This window comes from Triturus cristatus, chromosome 9 (genome assembly GCF_964204655.1).
Source record: "Triturus cristatus chromosome 9, aTriCri1.1, whole genome shotgun sequence".
NCBI lineage: Eukaryota > Metazoa > Chordata > Amphibia > Caudata > Salamandridae > Triturus > Triturus cristatus.
The window spans coordinates 20,113,152-20,130,603 of NC_140592.1; the positions used below are offsets into that span (position 1 = coordinate 20,113,152).

Sequence of the window (17,452 nt, forward strand, 5' to 3'; positions counted from 1 at the left end):
TTACCAAGTTCAAAATGTTCGCAAGTATGGTACATTGGATCATGGAAGGAAATGGGATAGGGACATGGACTTGGATAACAGAGGACAGGAGGGACATGGAGAGGTGCACCAAACTGACCCTGCAGGGCAGGCATCAGGGTTTGCAGCAGCACAATACACCACACAGGGCATGCAGGACGGGAGTGCAGCACAACAATCCATAGAAAGCAAGAGGGAGGGGACAGGACCATGCACATGGACAACAGAGAACAGAGGGGCAAGAGGCAATGGTAGCTAGCTGACCATAATGGACAGACAGGAGAGAAAGCTGCAGCATAACAGACCATAAAGGGCAGGAGGGACGGATCAGGGGCATTAAAATGGAACAGACAAGCCAGGAGGGAGGGAGTAGGGCTGGGGGCAAGGGGGCAGGGCAGGAGCAGCAAGATAGCCATGGAGGTCAGGCAGGATGGGCACTAGAAGCAAGACACACCATGAAGAGCAACAGTGAGACTGTGATGGCATACACACAGACCATGGAGGGAAGGTGGGAGGGGGTCAGGGGCAGCTAACTGACCACACAGGGAAGGTGGGAGGGGCCATGGCAGCACAGAAGACCATGCATGGCAAGTGGGAGGGTTAGTGGCAGCACAATGGCTATGATGGGCAAGAAGGAGGGTGGAGGGGCATGCACAAAGGACGATGGAGGATAGAAGGGAGGGTCAGGACCTGTGCACAGACAAGAAAGTTCAGGGGAAGGGACCTCACAACAGACCACACGTGGCAGGCAGGAGGAGCAGTTGCAGCACAACAGACCAGGGAGGGCAGAAGGGTGTGGCAGTACAATGGACCATGTAGGACAGGAGGAAGAGGATAGGGGCATGGCATGTGGACAGGCAGGGTGGAGGTGGCAGGGACAGGTTACAGTCATCTGACAATGCTAGGCAGGTGGGAGGGGAGTGGCAGCTCAACAGAACACTCAGAGTAGATAGGAGTGGCAGGTCCATGGGACATGGTGGGCAAAAAGGATGGAGCAGGGGCATGCACAAAGACATCGGAGGGCAGGGGGAAGGAGAATAGGGGCAGCAAGCTAAGCACATAGTTTAAGCAGGAGGTCAATGATGGGGCATAGAATTGGGCAATGGAGGGCAGGAGGAGTGGACTGGTACATCATACTAAACTGAGGGCAGTGGCAGCACATCAGACCATGCATGGCAGGAGGGAGTAGGCTAGTCCATGGATTCACACAACAGAGGATAGGGAGGAAGGGGATGGGGCAGCAAGCTAACTGTTCAGAGAAGGCGGGTATTAGGAACTTTATTGTTTTTAAAACATTGTGTCTGTGCGAACTACTTAAAATATGAACAAGTATGCAGCATAATCTCACTTTTATTCAGGAAGAAGAGGACGTTTGTGACTGTGACTCCGGGCTCACTTGGCAGAAACACCCCCTGACCCTCCACCCCCTATCGCAAAATGTAATGCCCGTGAAAAGGGTAGGTGAACACAGTGTTATATAGAACATAGTCCTGAGAGCACGATTGAAAATGAAAACTAGATATAGTGTATGGTATAAACTATGCACCAAAAAGTGTGATATAAGATGAACCGGGCGTGAAATTTAATATGCAATACATTGTGCGCAATGACAGATTCATTGGAGAGCGCGAGATAGCACAGGCACTAGCGCGTGCTATGCGATATGCGCCTTGGAGTGTAATATGCACAGGGCAGTGTTGTGTAACCTAACTAGTCTCTAAAGTTGTAATATAAAATATGTGCTGGGGAGTGTAACGTTGCATATGTACTGTGACAAAGATATGGATCCCAGATTGTAATATGTATGGCATAGCACTGTGCGTTATAACATAGGCATCGAGAAAGGCACGTTAGATGGGGCAATATAACCCGTGCGAAGACAAGTGTGGCATGACATATTCACGGGGTGGTGTTACAGTGCACATGGGCTAGAGAGTGTCATAGCATATGCACTAGCTAGTGGAATACAACACAGAGGTGTGTGGCACTCGGCAGGCAATGGTGGGTGTAACACAGCATTGGGCTCTGTCAGGAGCACGCTGTGACTCTCAAGTGATGTTCGTCCCCTTTCCAGAGAGTAAAATAAAAAGTATTACACATCCGGCAGTGGATGTGTGTTTTATTAACCGTGAGGGGGGTTTCTTGCATAGTTTTGGTCGAATTTTTGTCGAATCCCCTTTGAATGGCTTGGTGTGCATGTGTATTAAATGTGCCCGTCAATAGCTACCCATGTTTGTATAAATAAACGACAAGGGTGTCTACCAGGATTAGGCACGGTAGGGCATCGGACATGTCAGAGCTTCACTAGTGGTGTAAATACATTCCACGTGGATTCATTGCATGCATAGTCGCCTTTTAATGAATATCACGCAAATCGTCATGGTGATAGGTACGTACGGTTTGTCCAGCATGTCCTAGGTGTGTCTATGAATATATATTTTTTAAAAATAATAAAAAACAGTGGCCGGCCCTGGGGATTGGGGTCAAAAAAATATAATTAGGAGACTGGCCCTGGGGGATGGGGTCATCAGGGCCAATAAATTAGAATAAGAAGGGGAACCAAACAGCCCCCCTTCTTAAAAAACTAAAATAAATAAAAGACTGGCATCGTGCCGGAGGCCATGCCCCCTCCGTGCAGCACTCTGCAAACGCGCCCCCAACAGGCATCTCCAGTATGCGCCAGGGAGCTGCGCTGCAGCCAGGTGTTCTGAGGCCAAGCCCCTTTTTACACCTCTCTGCAACGCAGCTCTGTGGCGCTTACTGGAGGTACCTAGTGGTCTAGTTTGACCCTAGGGACCCTTAGGATTCAAGGGGACTTAATCTCTCAACTTAGAACAGCCACAGGGCGCGTTTACACAGTGGTGAAGGGAGGGGACGGGGCCTGAGGTGACGTGTGCAAACACGCACTATGGCACGTTTTAAATTGGGGATATAATTTCCCTTCAATACTGAGGGCCCCTGGGGGCTAACTAGCCCACCAAGTGCTTCCAGTAAGCGCCACTGAGCTGCATTGCAGAGAGGTGGTCCAGGCCGTGCCACTTTTTACACCTCTCTGCAACGCAGCTCTGTGGCACTTACTGGAGGTACCTAGTGGGCTAGTTGGACCCTAGGGACCCTGAGGATTCAAATGAACTTAATCTCCCAACTAAAAATGGACACAGGGCGTGTTTACACAGTGGTGAATGGAGGGGACGGGGCCTGAGTTAACGTGTGCAAAAACGCCCTGTGGCCTGTTTTAAGAGGTAGTTTTAATCCCCATGCCCTATTATATACTAGGGGCTTACAGAGGAGGTCATGCTAATCACAGGGGGACCCCAACGCATAATGTTCCCTAGTGTATGTAGGTGTTTTCACTGTATTCTAAGTGTCTTTTAACACAGCACTGGCTCTAGGACTGGTTAGTCAGACTCAGTTACCACCAGTATCCGTCTGAAAAAGTTGAGGGTACAGGATGATTTTGCAACAAGGCTTCTTTCTGCTCTTCTTTTTGTTCTTTCTGCACGTTATCCTTCTTCCTGCACTTATCTTCGTATTTGAGGACTTCTGTTGCTTCTTTCTGCACTTCTTTTGTTTCTTTCTGTGCATTTTTTCTTCTTTCTTCACATGTCCTATCTTTGTAGGCATAGTTAGAAATTAGCATTTAAAAAACCTTTGAAATTCACAGAAAAAACCATAGGTTTCAGGCACGTTATAGTTAGGAATTAGCATTTAAAAAACCTCAGAAATTCACTGAAAAAACCATAGGTTTCAGGGGTGTTATAGTTAGCTGGACTTTTCACTTGTACAAAACCATTGAAATTCCCCCGTTATAGTTAGTTCAGCTAACTATAACTCGCGCGCCCGCAATGCACTGCTGATGACGTCACATATTACATCACTCATGACATGGTCAGTGACATCACTCATGACATCACTGATGACATCTCAAATGACATCACTGATGACATCACTGATGACATCATCCTTGTGATAGAGTGGCAGACCTCCTCTCACCCTAATATAACCTTTGATACACACATTCAAAAATAGAGACTAAAATGTTCAAAACAATGGACATACCAATACCAGTTACAACAACCTCTTCAGTAATTCTAAGATCCACATACACATCCACTCATTCACCAACAGTCCTATACAGTCACTCATACATGTACTCACTCATCATATGTACTCATACACCTATACATCCTGTTACACAATGCCACTCATCCATAGAGTTACTCACACACATAGTCACTCATGCTAATAAAGAATCAAACATACATTTACTTGCATATACAGTTATACACACACCACCATACTTACTTCTACGGAAACTTACACATACTTAGTCTTTTAAACAATCACTTATAGAAACACATACTTATTCATACAGGAACTCTTTCAATCTCTCACTCTCACATATACTCACATATATACACCAATAGTCACATATACTAGTTTAAAACATATGTAGTTACTCATAAAGACACTATTGAGACAGTCATTCACTCACTAACACACCCATACACACACTCATCCACCCATACAGTCCTGCACACATGCTGTGTTCAACCCATACAAACAGTGAGTCACTCATTCATGCACCTATGCACTACGTAATACCCCCCACCGAACCATGCAGACACTCAGACTGATAGTCAAAAAACCAACTAATAACCTATATAGACACCCATGTAGCTACTCACCAACCCATGCAGCCACTTATACACAAAGTGAGAGACTGATACAGATATTTACATATTTAAACATTACTCACTAAGCCATGTATTCACTATGATACACTTAATCAGTCAGTTACACAATCAATTTTTCAAAAACAAATCATCCATTTAGACACTTATATACCCATTTATTCTTCCATCGACCTTGAGATATACATATATAAAACATATTTAATTTTCAGAAAAACACACATTCACTGGATGATGTCATCAGTGATGTCATCAGTGATGTCATTTGAGATGTCATCAATGATGTCATGAGTGATGTCACTGACCATGTCATGAGTGATGTAATATGTGACGTCATCAGCAGTGCATTGCGGGCGCGCGAGTTATAGTTAGCTGAACTAACTATAACGGGGGAATTTCAATGGTTTTGTACAAGTGAAAAGTCCAGCTAACTATAACACCCCTGAAACCTATGGTTTTTTCAGTGAATATATATATATATATATATATATATATATATATATATATATATATATATGTCAGGATTTTCTTTGTAGGAAGGGATCCACACGTACTCACGGGTAAACTTATATTTCAATCCTCATTTATTTAAGGCAACAGCATTGTAGGTGACAAGCTCAACAGTTGGGCTTGTCACCTACAATGCTGTTGCCTTAAATAAATGAGGATTGAAATATAAGTTTACCCTTTGAGTGCGTGTGGAATCCTTTCTACAAAGAAAATCCTGACAAATTGAATAACGGCTGGGCTCCGCCGTCTCCACATATCCGCACCGTCATAGAGCACCGTTGTGCCAGAAACAGCCGCAAAAATGTGGTTAGATATATATATATATATTCTGTTTCTGTTTTGCCAGGAATTAAAGACTGTAAATTAACTCTTAAACAGTTTTAATTTACAGTACTGTTGATAAGACTAGAATGGAAATATATATATATGTATATATATGTATATTATCTACTGGCGGTCGCCAGTAGATAGTTATAGTTACAACCTAGTTTCCATAGGAAATCTCAAAATTCTATTTTGAATAACTTTGGCGCCGGTTGACGAATCCTCGCGAAATTTTCAAAACTAATGGGGCGCTCCGTTCAGCTCCTACACTTAAAGTCTCGGGGTGATTCGTCAAGCAGGGGCCGAGAAAAAAGGGGGGTCCCAAAACGCGTTTTCCCCATGCATTTTTCCATAGGACCTTTAGACACAGCTACAGCCCGAACGGCTGAACAGAATTACTTGAAATTTGGCAGAGAGGTAGCCATAAGGTCAAGGAAGTGCCTTTTGCAGGTCTGGTGTAAATCTGTTCAGTATTTCCTGAGAAAATAGCATTTAAAAGCATATATATATGTGGGCGGAGCCTAACCATACATCTCATCCTGAGATCTGATTGGCTGTCAGCACTTCATCCAAGAAGTGTTGGCAGCCATCTTGGGACCAATATACATGATAGCACCTCATTAAAAAGCATTGCAGTTAATAGAAGGTTTTAAGACTTTAGTTACATTATAAATCATTTGTTGATGGTACCATACTCGTTTTAGGAATTGTGGTATGTTCTAAGGTGATTTCACCATGTGAAAAAGCCTTCTGCTGGGATATCATGATTGAGAGAAAAATATTTTCTCATGCTTTTACCACAGAGGTTTGGAAGGTGATCTATAAGCTAAACTGAGAGCTTATTTTCTGTAAATTCACATTATCTTTGTCAGTCATGTGAGAATGAAGTCTGACATTCTCAGTAAAACATGTACATCCAACAAGGGCAGAGACTGTCAGTTGATTCCTTTGTGTTCTACTGCAGCTTCCCAGAGTGTTCCAAAGAACTACTAGAGCGCTAACAGTCCTACTTATGATAAACGTATGGCACACCTGAAGCCATCTTGCTTGGATTAAAGTGGTAACTCTTAAAACATTTAATTTAAAAAGGAACAACATGAAGGGGTTCATTTTTCCATAAAAAGTATGATTAGTGCTGCAGAAAGAAAAATTAGGGCACATTTTGAGTGACTTCTCAAATCCTCTTCTATTTCATTAAAAAATTCTGACATGCAGACTGAAACATGCACTTTTAATACCAGGAGCAGACTTCCATGGTGAACAGTAGTTTTACTACAGTGATCTAATGAGCAACTAGAGTGCTAACATTCAGAATTTATGGCAAATGTGTGACATATCTGAATACCTTCATGATGGAATCAAAGTAAAAAACTGAAAGCATTTCCTACTGAGGAGACTGCAGTACATGAGGAAATTAGGAAACTTCATAACAAATAAATCTCCCAAGATGGCCACCGGAGACAAAAGAGCCCAAATGTAGCCCAAAATCACCCAGATGTAGCCCAAATATAGCCCAATGACAGAAGTGTGTTATTATTTTGTGTTTTTGCAGTGTTATATAGTGCAGACTTGTCAGGTATTGGAGTGCTTTACATGAGCATTGGTTACATCACACAAGAACAAATTCATTTTGGTTGTAGACATGGGGAGACTAAGTGATTTGACCAGAATCACAGAATGTCGAGCTGAAGCAGAAACTTCAACCTGGTTCCCCAGTTGCAAAGTCTGCAGTTCTGGAAGTAACACCACATCCTCTCCCCTAAGTGCAACATTTAATCAAGTGGTCAACTGGATAAAAAAACATAAAGATAACAAATAATTTAAAAGTGCTTTGTCGCTATTTGAAAACACAGAAAATATGTCCTTATTTTAGTCTTTTAGAGCACTAACCATAATTTTGATGCCAATAAGACCCTCTCATATATGTAATTTCTAAAAGGAAATGCTCTAGGTATTACAGTTTTGATTACATCAAGATGATGTCAGGCGTTCCACACTTTTGTAATAAATATAGAATGTTAGCAATCTAGTTGTTCATTAGGATACTGTTGAGAGGCAGAGGCCAGGGGCACAGACTCCGAAAATTGAAGGCAGGTAGGAGGGTGCAAAGGCAACAATTTAACCACACTGAGCAGGCAGGAAGGGCCGTGGCAGCACAACAGACTATGGAGGGCAGTGGAAAGGGGGGCAGGGGCAACAAACCAACAATACAGGACTTGCAAGAGAGGCTGTAGCAATGTAATAGACCATTGTGGGCAGAAGGAAGAGGCAATGGTAGTACAACCATACATGCCAACAGACCCGATTCAGCCAGGAAACGTCCAATGTTTTTAAGCTCAAATGGGCTTTATTTGATCTGTCTCCTGTCTACAATCTCCTCTTTTTCAATGTAACTCAAAGGGGAAAATCAATACCCCAGTTTTTTTTCAAAATCTCCCTCTTACCAAGTTCAAAATGTTCGCAAGTATGGTACATTGGATCATGGAAGGAAATGGGATAGGGACATGGACTTAGATAACAGAGGACAGGAGGGACATGGAGAGGTGCACCAAACTGACCCTGCAGGGCAGGCATCAGGGTTTGCAGCAGCACAATACACCACACAGGGCATGCAGGACGGGAGTGCAGCACAACAATCCATAGAAAGCAAGAGGGAGGGGACAGGACCATGCACATGGACAACAGAGAACAGAGGGGCAAGAGGCAATGGTAGCTAGCTGACCATAATGGACAGACAGGAGAGAAAGCTGCAGCATAACAAACCATAAAGGGCAGGAGGGACGGATCAGGGGCATTACAATGGAACAGACAAGCCAGGAGGGAGGGAGTAGGGGGCTGCACATGTAAACAGAGGGCTGGGGGCAAGGGGGCAGGGCAGGAGCAGTAAGATAGCCATGGAGGTCAGGCAGGATGGGCACTAGAAGCAAGACACACCATGAAGAGCAACAGTGAGACTGTGATGGCATACACACAGACCATGGAGGGAAGGTGGGAGGGGGTCAGGGGCAGCTAACTGACCACACAGGGAAGGTGGGAGGGGCCATGACAGCACATAAGACCATGCATGGCAAGTGGGAGGGTGAGTGGCAGCACAATGGCTATGATGGGCAAGAAGGAGGGTGCAGGGGCATGCACAAAGGACGATGGAGGATAGAAGGGAGGGTCAGGACCTGTGCACAGACAAGAAAGTTCAGGGGAAGGGGCCTCACAACAGACCACACGGGGCAGGCAGGAGGAGCAGTTGCAGCACAACAGACCAGGGAGGGCAGAAGGGTGTGGCAGTACAATGGACCATGTAGGACAGGAGGAAGAGGATAGGCGCATGGCATGTGGACAGGCAGGGTGGAGGTGGCAGGGACAGGTTACAGTCATCTGACAATGCTAGGCAGGTGGGAGGGGAGTGGCAGCTCAACAGAACACTCAGAGTAGATAGGAGTGGCAGGTCCATGGGACATGGTGGGCAAAAAGGATGGAGCAGGGGCATGCACAAAGACATCGGAGGGCAGGGGGAAGGAGAATAGGGGCAGCAAGCTAAGCACAGAGTTTAAGCAGGAGGTCAATGATGGGGCATAGAATTGGGCAATGGAGGGCAGGAGGAGTGGACTGGTACATCATACTAAATTGAGGGCAGTGGCAGCACATCAGACCATGCATGGCAGGAGGGAGGAGGCTAGTCCATGGATTCACACAACAAAGGATAGGGAGGAGGGGGATGGGGCAGCAAGCTAACTGTTCAGAGAAGGCGGGTATTAGGAACTTTATTGTTTTTAAAACATTGTGTCTGTGAGAACTACTTCAAATATGAACAAGTATGCAGCATAATCTCACTTTTATTCAGGAAGAAGAGGACGTTTGTGACTGTGACTCCGGGCTCACTTGGCAGAAACACCCCCTGACCCTCCACCCCCTATCGCAAAATGTAATGCCCGTGAAAAGGGTAGGTGAACACAGTGTTATATAGAACATAGCCCTGAGACATCACTGATGTCATCAGTGATGTCATTTGAGATGTCATGAGTGATGTCATTAGTGATGTCACTGACCATGTCATGAGTGATGTAATATGTGACATCATCAGCAGTGCATTGCGGGCGCGCGAGTTATAGTTAGCTGAACTAACTATAACGGGGGAATTTCAATAGTTTTGTACAAGTGAAAAGTCCAGCTAACTATAACACCCGTGAAACCTATGTTTTTTTCAGTGAATATATATATATAATATATATATATATATATATATATATATATATATATATATATATATATATATATATATATATATATATATATATATATATATATATATATATTCTGTTCCTGTTTGAGGACTTTCAACTTCGTTTGGCACAGAACACGGCATGTCCAATATTGAACCAGGTGTATTATGACCTTAAGTTCATAACACCATGTGCAATAGCAGCGTGAAGTAGCGTACGCGTTTCAGCCATAGCCTTCCACAGGGCCATAGAGATGTGTGTGCAGAGTGCCCATTTAAAGGAGCTCTTGCTCCAACCTACACCTCTTAAACAAACTTTTATTGCCAATTAAAGAGACATGACTAATTTCTAATATATTACTTAATTGCCAAACCACACATTTTAGTGCACTCTACATGAAAATGTATTTGTATATACACAACCATTCCTGATGTTCCATTTTTCACTTTATACTTTTTTGTGTGTGTGTTCCTGTAAGAACAATACAGTAACACCAAACTTCTTTTTTCTTCACCTAATTCAATCGGAATTATATATATATAAAACTATAGGATTTGTGTGTGTATATATAAATATATATATATATATATATATATATATATATATATATATATATATATATATATATATATATATATATATATATATATATATATATATATATATTACCTACTGGCGGTCGCCAGTAGGTAGTTATAGTTAGGACCACGTTTCCATAGGAAATCCGCAACATTCTATTTTGAATAACTTTGGCGCCGGTCGACGAATCCTCGCGAATTTTTCAAAATAGGTGGGGCGCTACGCTCCGCTCCTACCCTGAAAGTCTCGGGGGGATTCGTCAAGCGGGGGCAGAGATAAAAGGGGGGTCCCAAAACGCGTTTTTCCCATGCATTTTTCCATAGGACCTTTAGACACAGCTACAGCCCGAACGGCTGAACAGAATTACTTGAAATTTGGCAGAGAGGTAGTCCTCAGGTCAAGGAAGTGCCTTTTGTAGGTTTGGTGTAAATCTGTTCAGTAGATTCTGAGAAAATAGCCTTTAAACCAATATATATATCTGAGCCAGCTTACGGTGCGCTTACGGTGCTCTTACCGTACGCGTACGGTGGCGTGCGCGAGCGCGATTCTGATTGGCTGTTAGATCTTAGTAAACATTCGATTCGGTCGAAACCAGGAAGCGGCGGCCGCCATTTTCTCTCTCGCTCTCTGAGTTGGGCAGCAAAAACGAAGCCCAAAAATGTGTAAAGAGGCAGTTTCTTGAGATCCTAACCACCCAGGATTGATATAGGGGTCCCCAAACAACCCCCAAGCCCAAAAAAAAAAATTTTTTTTTTCGGAAATTCGCCGATTACGCTTACCGTACGCGTACGGTAAAAAAAAAATGTTAAAAAAATTATCCACATTCTCCCCACCCCGTGTGCAAATGGTGCCCGCAGGGCACCATTTGTGCATGGCCTATCACAACTATGAAATTAACAAAAAATACATTTCACAAAGATGCGCATAATATGTCCCCCATGTGCGCACGGTGCGCGAAGCGCATCGTGCGTACATGGCCCATCCCGCATAACGTGGGCACGCGGTGCGCGCAGCGCACCGCGTGACCACCGTGCGTGCACGGCACTAACTGCGTAAAGTGGGCGCGCGGTGCGCTTCGCGCAGTGCACCGTGCGCGCACGGAACGAACTGCGTTAACTGGGCGCGCACGCCACGAATGGCGTAAAGTAACGTAGCATTTAAAAAACCGTACAAATTCACTGAAAAAACCATAGGTTTCACACACGTTATAGTTAGGAATTAGCATTTACAAAACCTTGCAAATTCACTGAAAAAACCATAGGTTTCATACATGTTATAGTTAGCTGTACATTTCACTCGTAAAAAACCAATGAAATTCCCCCGTTATATTTAGTGCAGGCAACTATAACTCACGCGACCGCAATCTTCTGCTGATGACATATGTGTCTTTATGAAAAAAAATATTTGTAATATATGTATAGCTAAAAAACGAGTTATAGTTGCCTGCACTAAATATAACGGGGGAATTTCATTGGTTTTTTACGAGTGAAATGTACAGCTAACTATAACATGTATGAAACCTATGGTTTTTTCAGTGAATATATATATATATTACCTACTGGCGGTCGCCAGTAGGTAGTTATAGTTAGGACCACGTTTCCATAGGAAATCCGCAACATTCTATTTTGAATAACTTTGGCGCCGGTCGACGAATCCTCGCAAATTTTTCAAAATAGGTGGGGCGCTACGCTCCGCTCCTTCCCTGAAAGTCTCGGGGGGATTCGTCAAGCGGCGGCTGAGATAAAAGGGGGGTCCCAAAACGCGTTTTTCCCATGCATTTTTCCATAGGACCTTTAGACAGGGCTACAGCCCGAACGGCTGAACAGAATTACTAGAAATTTGGCAGAGAGGTAGTCCTCAGGTCAAGGAAGTGCCTTTTGTAGGTTTGGTGTAAATCTGTTCAGTAGATTCTGAGAAAATAGCCTTTAAATATATATATCTGAGCCAGCTTACGGTGCGCTTACGGTACGCTTACCGTACGCGTACGGTGGCGTGCGCGAGCGCGAATCTGATTGGCTGTTACATCTAAGTAAACATTCGAATCGGTCGAAACCAGGAAGCGGCGGCCGCCATTTTCTCTCTCGCACTCTGAGGGGGGGGCTGTAAACAAAGGCAAAACACATATAAAGGGGCTGTTTAGACAGCGCCCATGCACATAGCCATGTTAGTTGAGTCCTCAAAGATCCCCCAAGGCCAAAAACGGTAAATTTTTATTTTTTGAAAAGTTCGCCGATTACGCTTACCGTACGCGTACGGTGCGCTTACGCTAAAAATTTTAATAAAAAAAAAAAACACTCTCTGTGCATGGCATATTATTGTCATCACTTACAAATTAAATTTAACGGATTACCTATCACAAGGAAGCGCATAATATGTCCTCCATGTGCGCACGGTGCGTAACGTGGGCACGCGGTGCGCGTAGCGCACTGCGTGCCCACCTTGCGTGTACGGCACTAACTGCGTAAAGTGGGCGCGCGGTGCGCAAAGCGCACCGCGTGCTCACTGTGCGCGCACGGTGCGCGAAGCGCACCGTGCGCGCACGGAACGAACTGCGTTAAGTGGGCGTGCACGCCACGAATGGCGTAAAGTAACTTAGCATTTAAAAAACCGTACAAATTCACTGAAAAAACCATAGGTTTCACACACGTTATAGTTAGGAATTAGCATTTAAAAAACCTTGCTAATTCAATGAAAAAACCATAGGTTTCACACGTTATAGTTAGCTGGAAATTTTACTGATAAAAAAACCAATGAAATTCCCCCGTTATAGTTACTGTAGGCAACTATAACTCACGCGACCGTAATCCTCTGCTGATGACATGTGTCTTTATGAAAAAAAAATTTTTTTAAAATATGTATAGCTAAAATTTAATGGAAGAAGACATGGGCAAATAAGTGTCTAAATACAGTATTAGCATCAGCAGAGGATTACAGTCGCGTGAGTTATAGTTGCCTACAGTAACTATAACGGGGGAATTTCATTGGTTTTTTTATCAGTAAAATTTCCAGCTAACTATAACGTGTGAAACCTATGGTTTTTTCATTGAATTAGCAAGGTTTTTTAAATGCTAATTCCTAACTATAACGTGTGTGAAACCTATGGTTTTTGCAGTGAATATATATATATATACACACACATACACATATACTAAATTCATGATTCATAGGATTTGTGAATCTGTGTAGGATTTGTGATATATATATAAACACACAACCCAAAGTGGTTCACTTTTCCCGGGTTGTTGGCGCTCAAAAAGGTGCGTTACCTTCGTGGTTGAACCAAACCGCCAAACATTCAGCAATTCCTTTGTGTGAAAGATAAAAGGTCGCACTCCAGCAGTTATAATCCAGCAAGTTCATTTATTCTTAACTCCATTTTAAACAGCAAGCACAGCCCAAACCAACGCGTTTCGGTATTCCTTGATACCGTGAGCAAGGTATCAAGGAATACCGAAACGCGTTGGTTTGGGCTGTGCTTGCTGTTTAAAATGGATTTAAGAATAAATTAACTTGCTGGATTATAACTGCTGGAGTGCGACCTTTTATCTGTACATGAAGGAATTGCTGAATATATATATATATATATTTGTTCACAGAGGTTCCTTACAAAAGTTCCGGCCACATTCACCAGTCAGGGAGGGTGCGAGGCAGCAGGTGTGGGCCCTGCTCACATTCCTAAATTGGTAAACCATGTCAGATTTAAAAGATAAGCAGCTGGCACACAGCATGGTAGTTTCAAAGGATTTTAATGGTAACGTGTATCAACCCAAAGGGGCCTTTGTCACAGTCTAGATGCAATTAATTGTGCTCAGTGTCCCATCAAAAGCAGTGATAGACATGGAAAAAATACTAAATAACAATATAGAAATGGCAGGAGGAAATGCATGATATGCACTGGCTCTCAGGCGAGGTTCATGTCACTGTACATGAGATGTTAAAAATTAAACCGCTTGATTAAGGAATCATTTTTAGGTTCTTTATCTTTTAGTTTTTCTTTAGAGATGCAATTGTTGATGTTTTTGTATTAATTGTTGCAGTTATCATCAGTACAGGTAAAATCATATGTTTAGCAACTGATGAAGAGTTAAGTCTTTTTTGCACAGAATAGCTTGATAGCTTGGATGTCATGTCCTTCAAAGTCTGCTGTCGAATGATCACCACTGGCACACCTGTGTAATTCTCCTGTATTGTATTGTTGCATAGTATGTTACAGTATTTGCACATCAAGGTTTATTTGCCAGTCCTAGTTATACATGATTGGTGCAACTATCTGAAAATGAAAAATTTGTAATGTGCTGCCGAAATAAATTTCCGTGTGCATCCCTCCATGCCAGATCGCCGCTGGATCGCATACTGTCTTTTCCATCATGGGAGAAGAAGACGAGGTGGACAAAGTGACAGGAAGACTGAAGCTTCTGAACTGAGGGGAGCCATCCTTTGGGGAGCAGCTCTTCTCATCTGTGAGGAGCTCTGTGCTGACATCTGATACTGTGTGTGCACCATCATCACTCTCCCACCTCCAGAACCAAGACTGCTGAAGGACAAGCAAAGCCAAGTGTACACTTCTTGCAGTTTCACGTGACGTGGCCTGCGCCGATTGAGACCTAGCTCCTTTGTATGTGCAGAGCTGTCAGCACAGGTGAGCAGGAGAGCAATCACTCCCTGCAAGTATAGTGTGACAAATCAGCTTTGAATTTAAAGCCAAAATGTCTCCCAGCTGTAGAGCAGAAGTGATATAACCTTGGGCCTGAAGTGTCAACAGCTGCTCAGTAGATAGACCATGTTATACCCTGATGAAAAGGCACAGATCCAAGAAATGACAGGATTTTGTATTTTAAAGAACACAGCAGTTCATGTGACTTGACCACGGAGGAGTATCTTGCAAAAATATAGCTGAGGAACTTTCATCTTAGAAGAGCGATGCGGCACTTTGCCCAAATTTCCTAAGCAGTGCCAGCGTATCACCCACTGTAATATGGTGGTTTCGGCTGCATTTGTTCCCTGAAACGTTTCCTTTTGTTCATGCTCAGAGAGGAAGTCACAGTCTAAGGCTCCCTTGGTTCATTGCCTGCATACATAAGTAGAGGGTCCTAATGGCACTTCTGCTGTGCAGCTTTGCTAGAAGCTCAGCGGCTTGTCATTTATGAGTGGATGAGGAGCAGAACAGTTGTGTTTGAGGCAAAGGGTTAAACTGAATTTACTACTGCTGTGTAGCTTGTATTTCGTTTTTGTATAATAATGCATGGTTGTAAAATGAATTCAGCAGCCAGAGTGAACAATTCAACATGTGATGGATGTTTCATTTTTTTATTACATGCTCAATATTTTTGCCTTGTTGTACGTTTTCTCCTTTGTATCTTTTTCACTTCAGTGCTTGCCAGTAGTTTCATCTTCCCAAAATGGTATCTTTCTGTTGTGCTTTAGAGTCGCTACTTAAAAAGTGGGGTTCCTATTAGTGAACTGAAGGTTTCCTTTCCATTGTGGTACGGCTGGGGAGATGGCCCTTGCTCACATACAGGTGTTAAGCGTAAAGTTTACGATACGTTGATGCATAGCATGTATATATATATCTACGCACCCACACACTCTCTCTCGTATTTTCCACTCCACTCACTATCTTTTTAATCATATTTCAAGCGATGTTACATAAAAATGTATCTCCTTAAAAATCCAATAAGCAATGTGTTTGCAATGGCCTCAGCTTGAATAGCTTCATATTCCAAAGAAAAATGTGTGTGGTCCGTCCTGCTATGTGAGTATTCTCAACAGATGATTTGTGTAGAGAGAGATATACAATGGGCGTCTAATGAAGCTCTGAGAGTTTAACACAAACCATGGGTGTTAAAAAAATAGTAAAAAATGTTTTACTTTGATCTTTTCTCCACTCAATTGATTCCTAGAAAGGAGAATGATTGTGTTTTGGTATTTGGTGGACAGGGCGCTGGCGTAAGTACATTGCGAATGGTTCAGTAAAGAATTTGTGGCGCCGCGAACTATACTGGAAGGGCAAACAGAGAAGCATGGGAGAGCTATGTGGAGAGTTGCACCGGGGCATTGAAGGTCCCGACTGCCTCCACTGTGAGAGGTACTGTTATAGTTAGGATGCACCTTGTGCTAGATAATTCTCTTTGCACCATTCAGTGAACTCTGCAGCATGAATCTGTTTAGATTCACGTACTGCGCATAATTGTTATTCTTAATTAGTACTTCTTTAGTGCACAGTTCGCCTTTAAAAAGGCATTGCAACCCGTGTCAGTAGTCCTGGGATTTGACTCAACAGACTTCCCATCACAAACCAGAGTCTGCTTTGATTTTGTGGAGCTGTTGGGTCAGTGCACTGGTTTGAAGGAATTTTCAGTTATGTGGGGTGAAACCAAAGGGTTGTACCAGATTGATTTCTTATTTTGTCGGTTGGTACATTCCCAATGCCAGACAAAAATAGGTGACTGGTAGTTAGATGATATCAACAAGTTCTATTGGACCCCTTGTTAGCTAGTTAACTGTTTATTTGGCATGTCATGGGTGAACATTTGACATGATGAGTACTTTTTTAGGAGATATGCTCTTAAGGCTACTATCTGCTGATTAACTCTGCAAGATCATTTGTTTTTATCAGAGGTTGTAAAATTGTAAGCTCCAACCCTGGGTGTTTCACAATATGACTCCCCTATGTTTACACCCTTCACAGCGCCACACGAGTCTGCATTACATTCATATAGTTTTCCCACCATCGAGTTTTGCCAAGATGAAGCTGAGATGGGACATTGTCACCAGAACTCAAAGACTAACTTTAGAGTCACACCGCCCCTCGGCGTGGTGTGGGGATGCTGTGCCACCCTCCCGCTTGGTTTTCTGACCTGCATTATGTTTTTCTTCTAGTAGAGTCAGCAGTCTGTGATCTCACTGCGGAGGCTCCTTGTTTCATCAACAGGCGCTCTTCAGCAGAGCTCATGTCTGCTAACAGGACCCGAATACAACAGGTGCCTCCAACTGTAGATGGCCGCCTCCCTAATACTAGCTGTGAGGTGACAGGCAGAGGTGACAGCAGGCAATGTTTCAAATAAATAGGACTGTGCAACCATAGCCCCAGTGTGGAAGTTCCTGCAGGTG

General features: G+C 43.3%; 1 protein-coding gene across 1 annotated transcript in view; it reads left to right on the forward strand.

Moving 5' to 3' along the window:
• LOC146797281 (putative peptidyl-tRNA hydrolase 2) overlaps positions 1-16,215 on the forward strand; it is a 137,098-nt gene extending 120,883 nt beyond the window's left edge. The window contains exon 7 of the mRNA XM_085624250.1: positions 14,677-16,215. Within this exon, the coding sequence (XP_085480376.1) occupies positions 14,677-14,766 (90 nt within the window). The 3' untranslated portion in view covers positions 14,767-16,215. The remainder of the gene's footprint in view (positions 1-14,676) is intronic.
• The last annotated feature ends 1,237 nt before the right edge of the window (positions 16,216-17,452 follow it).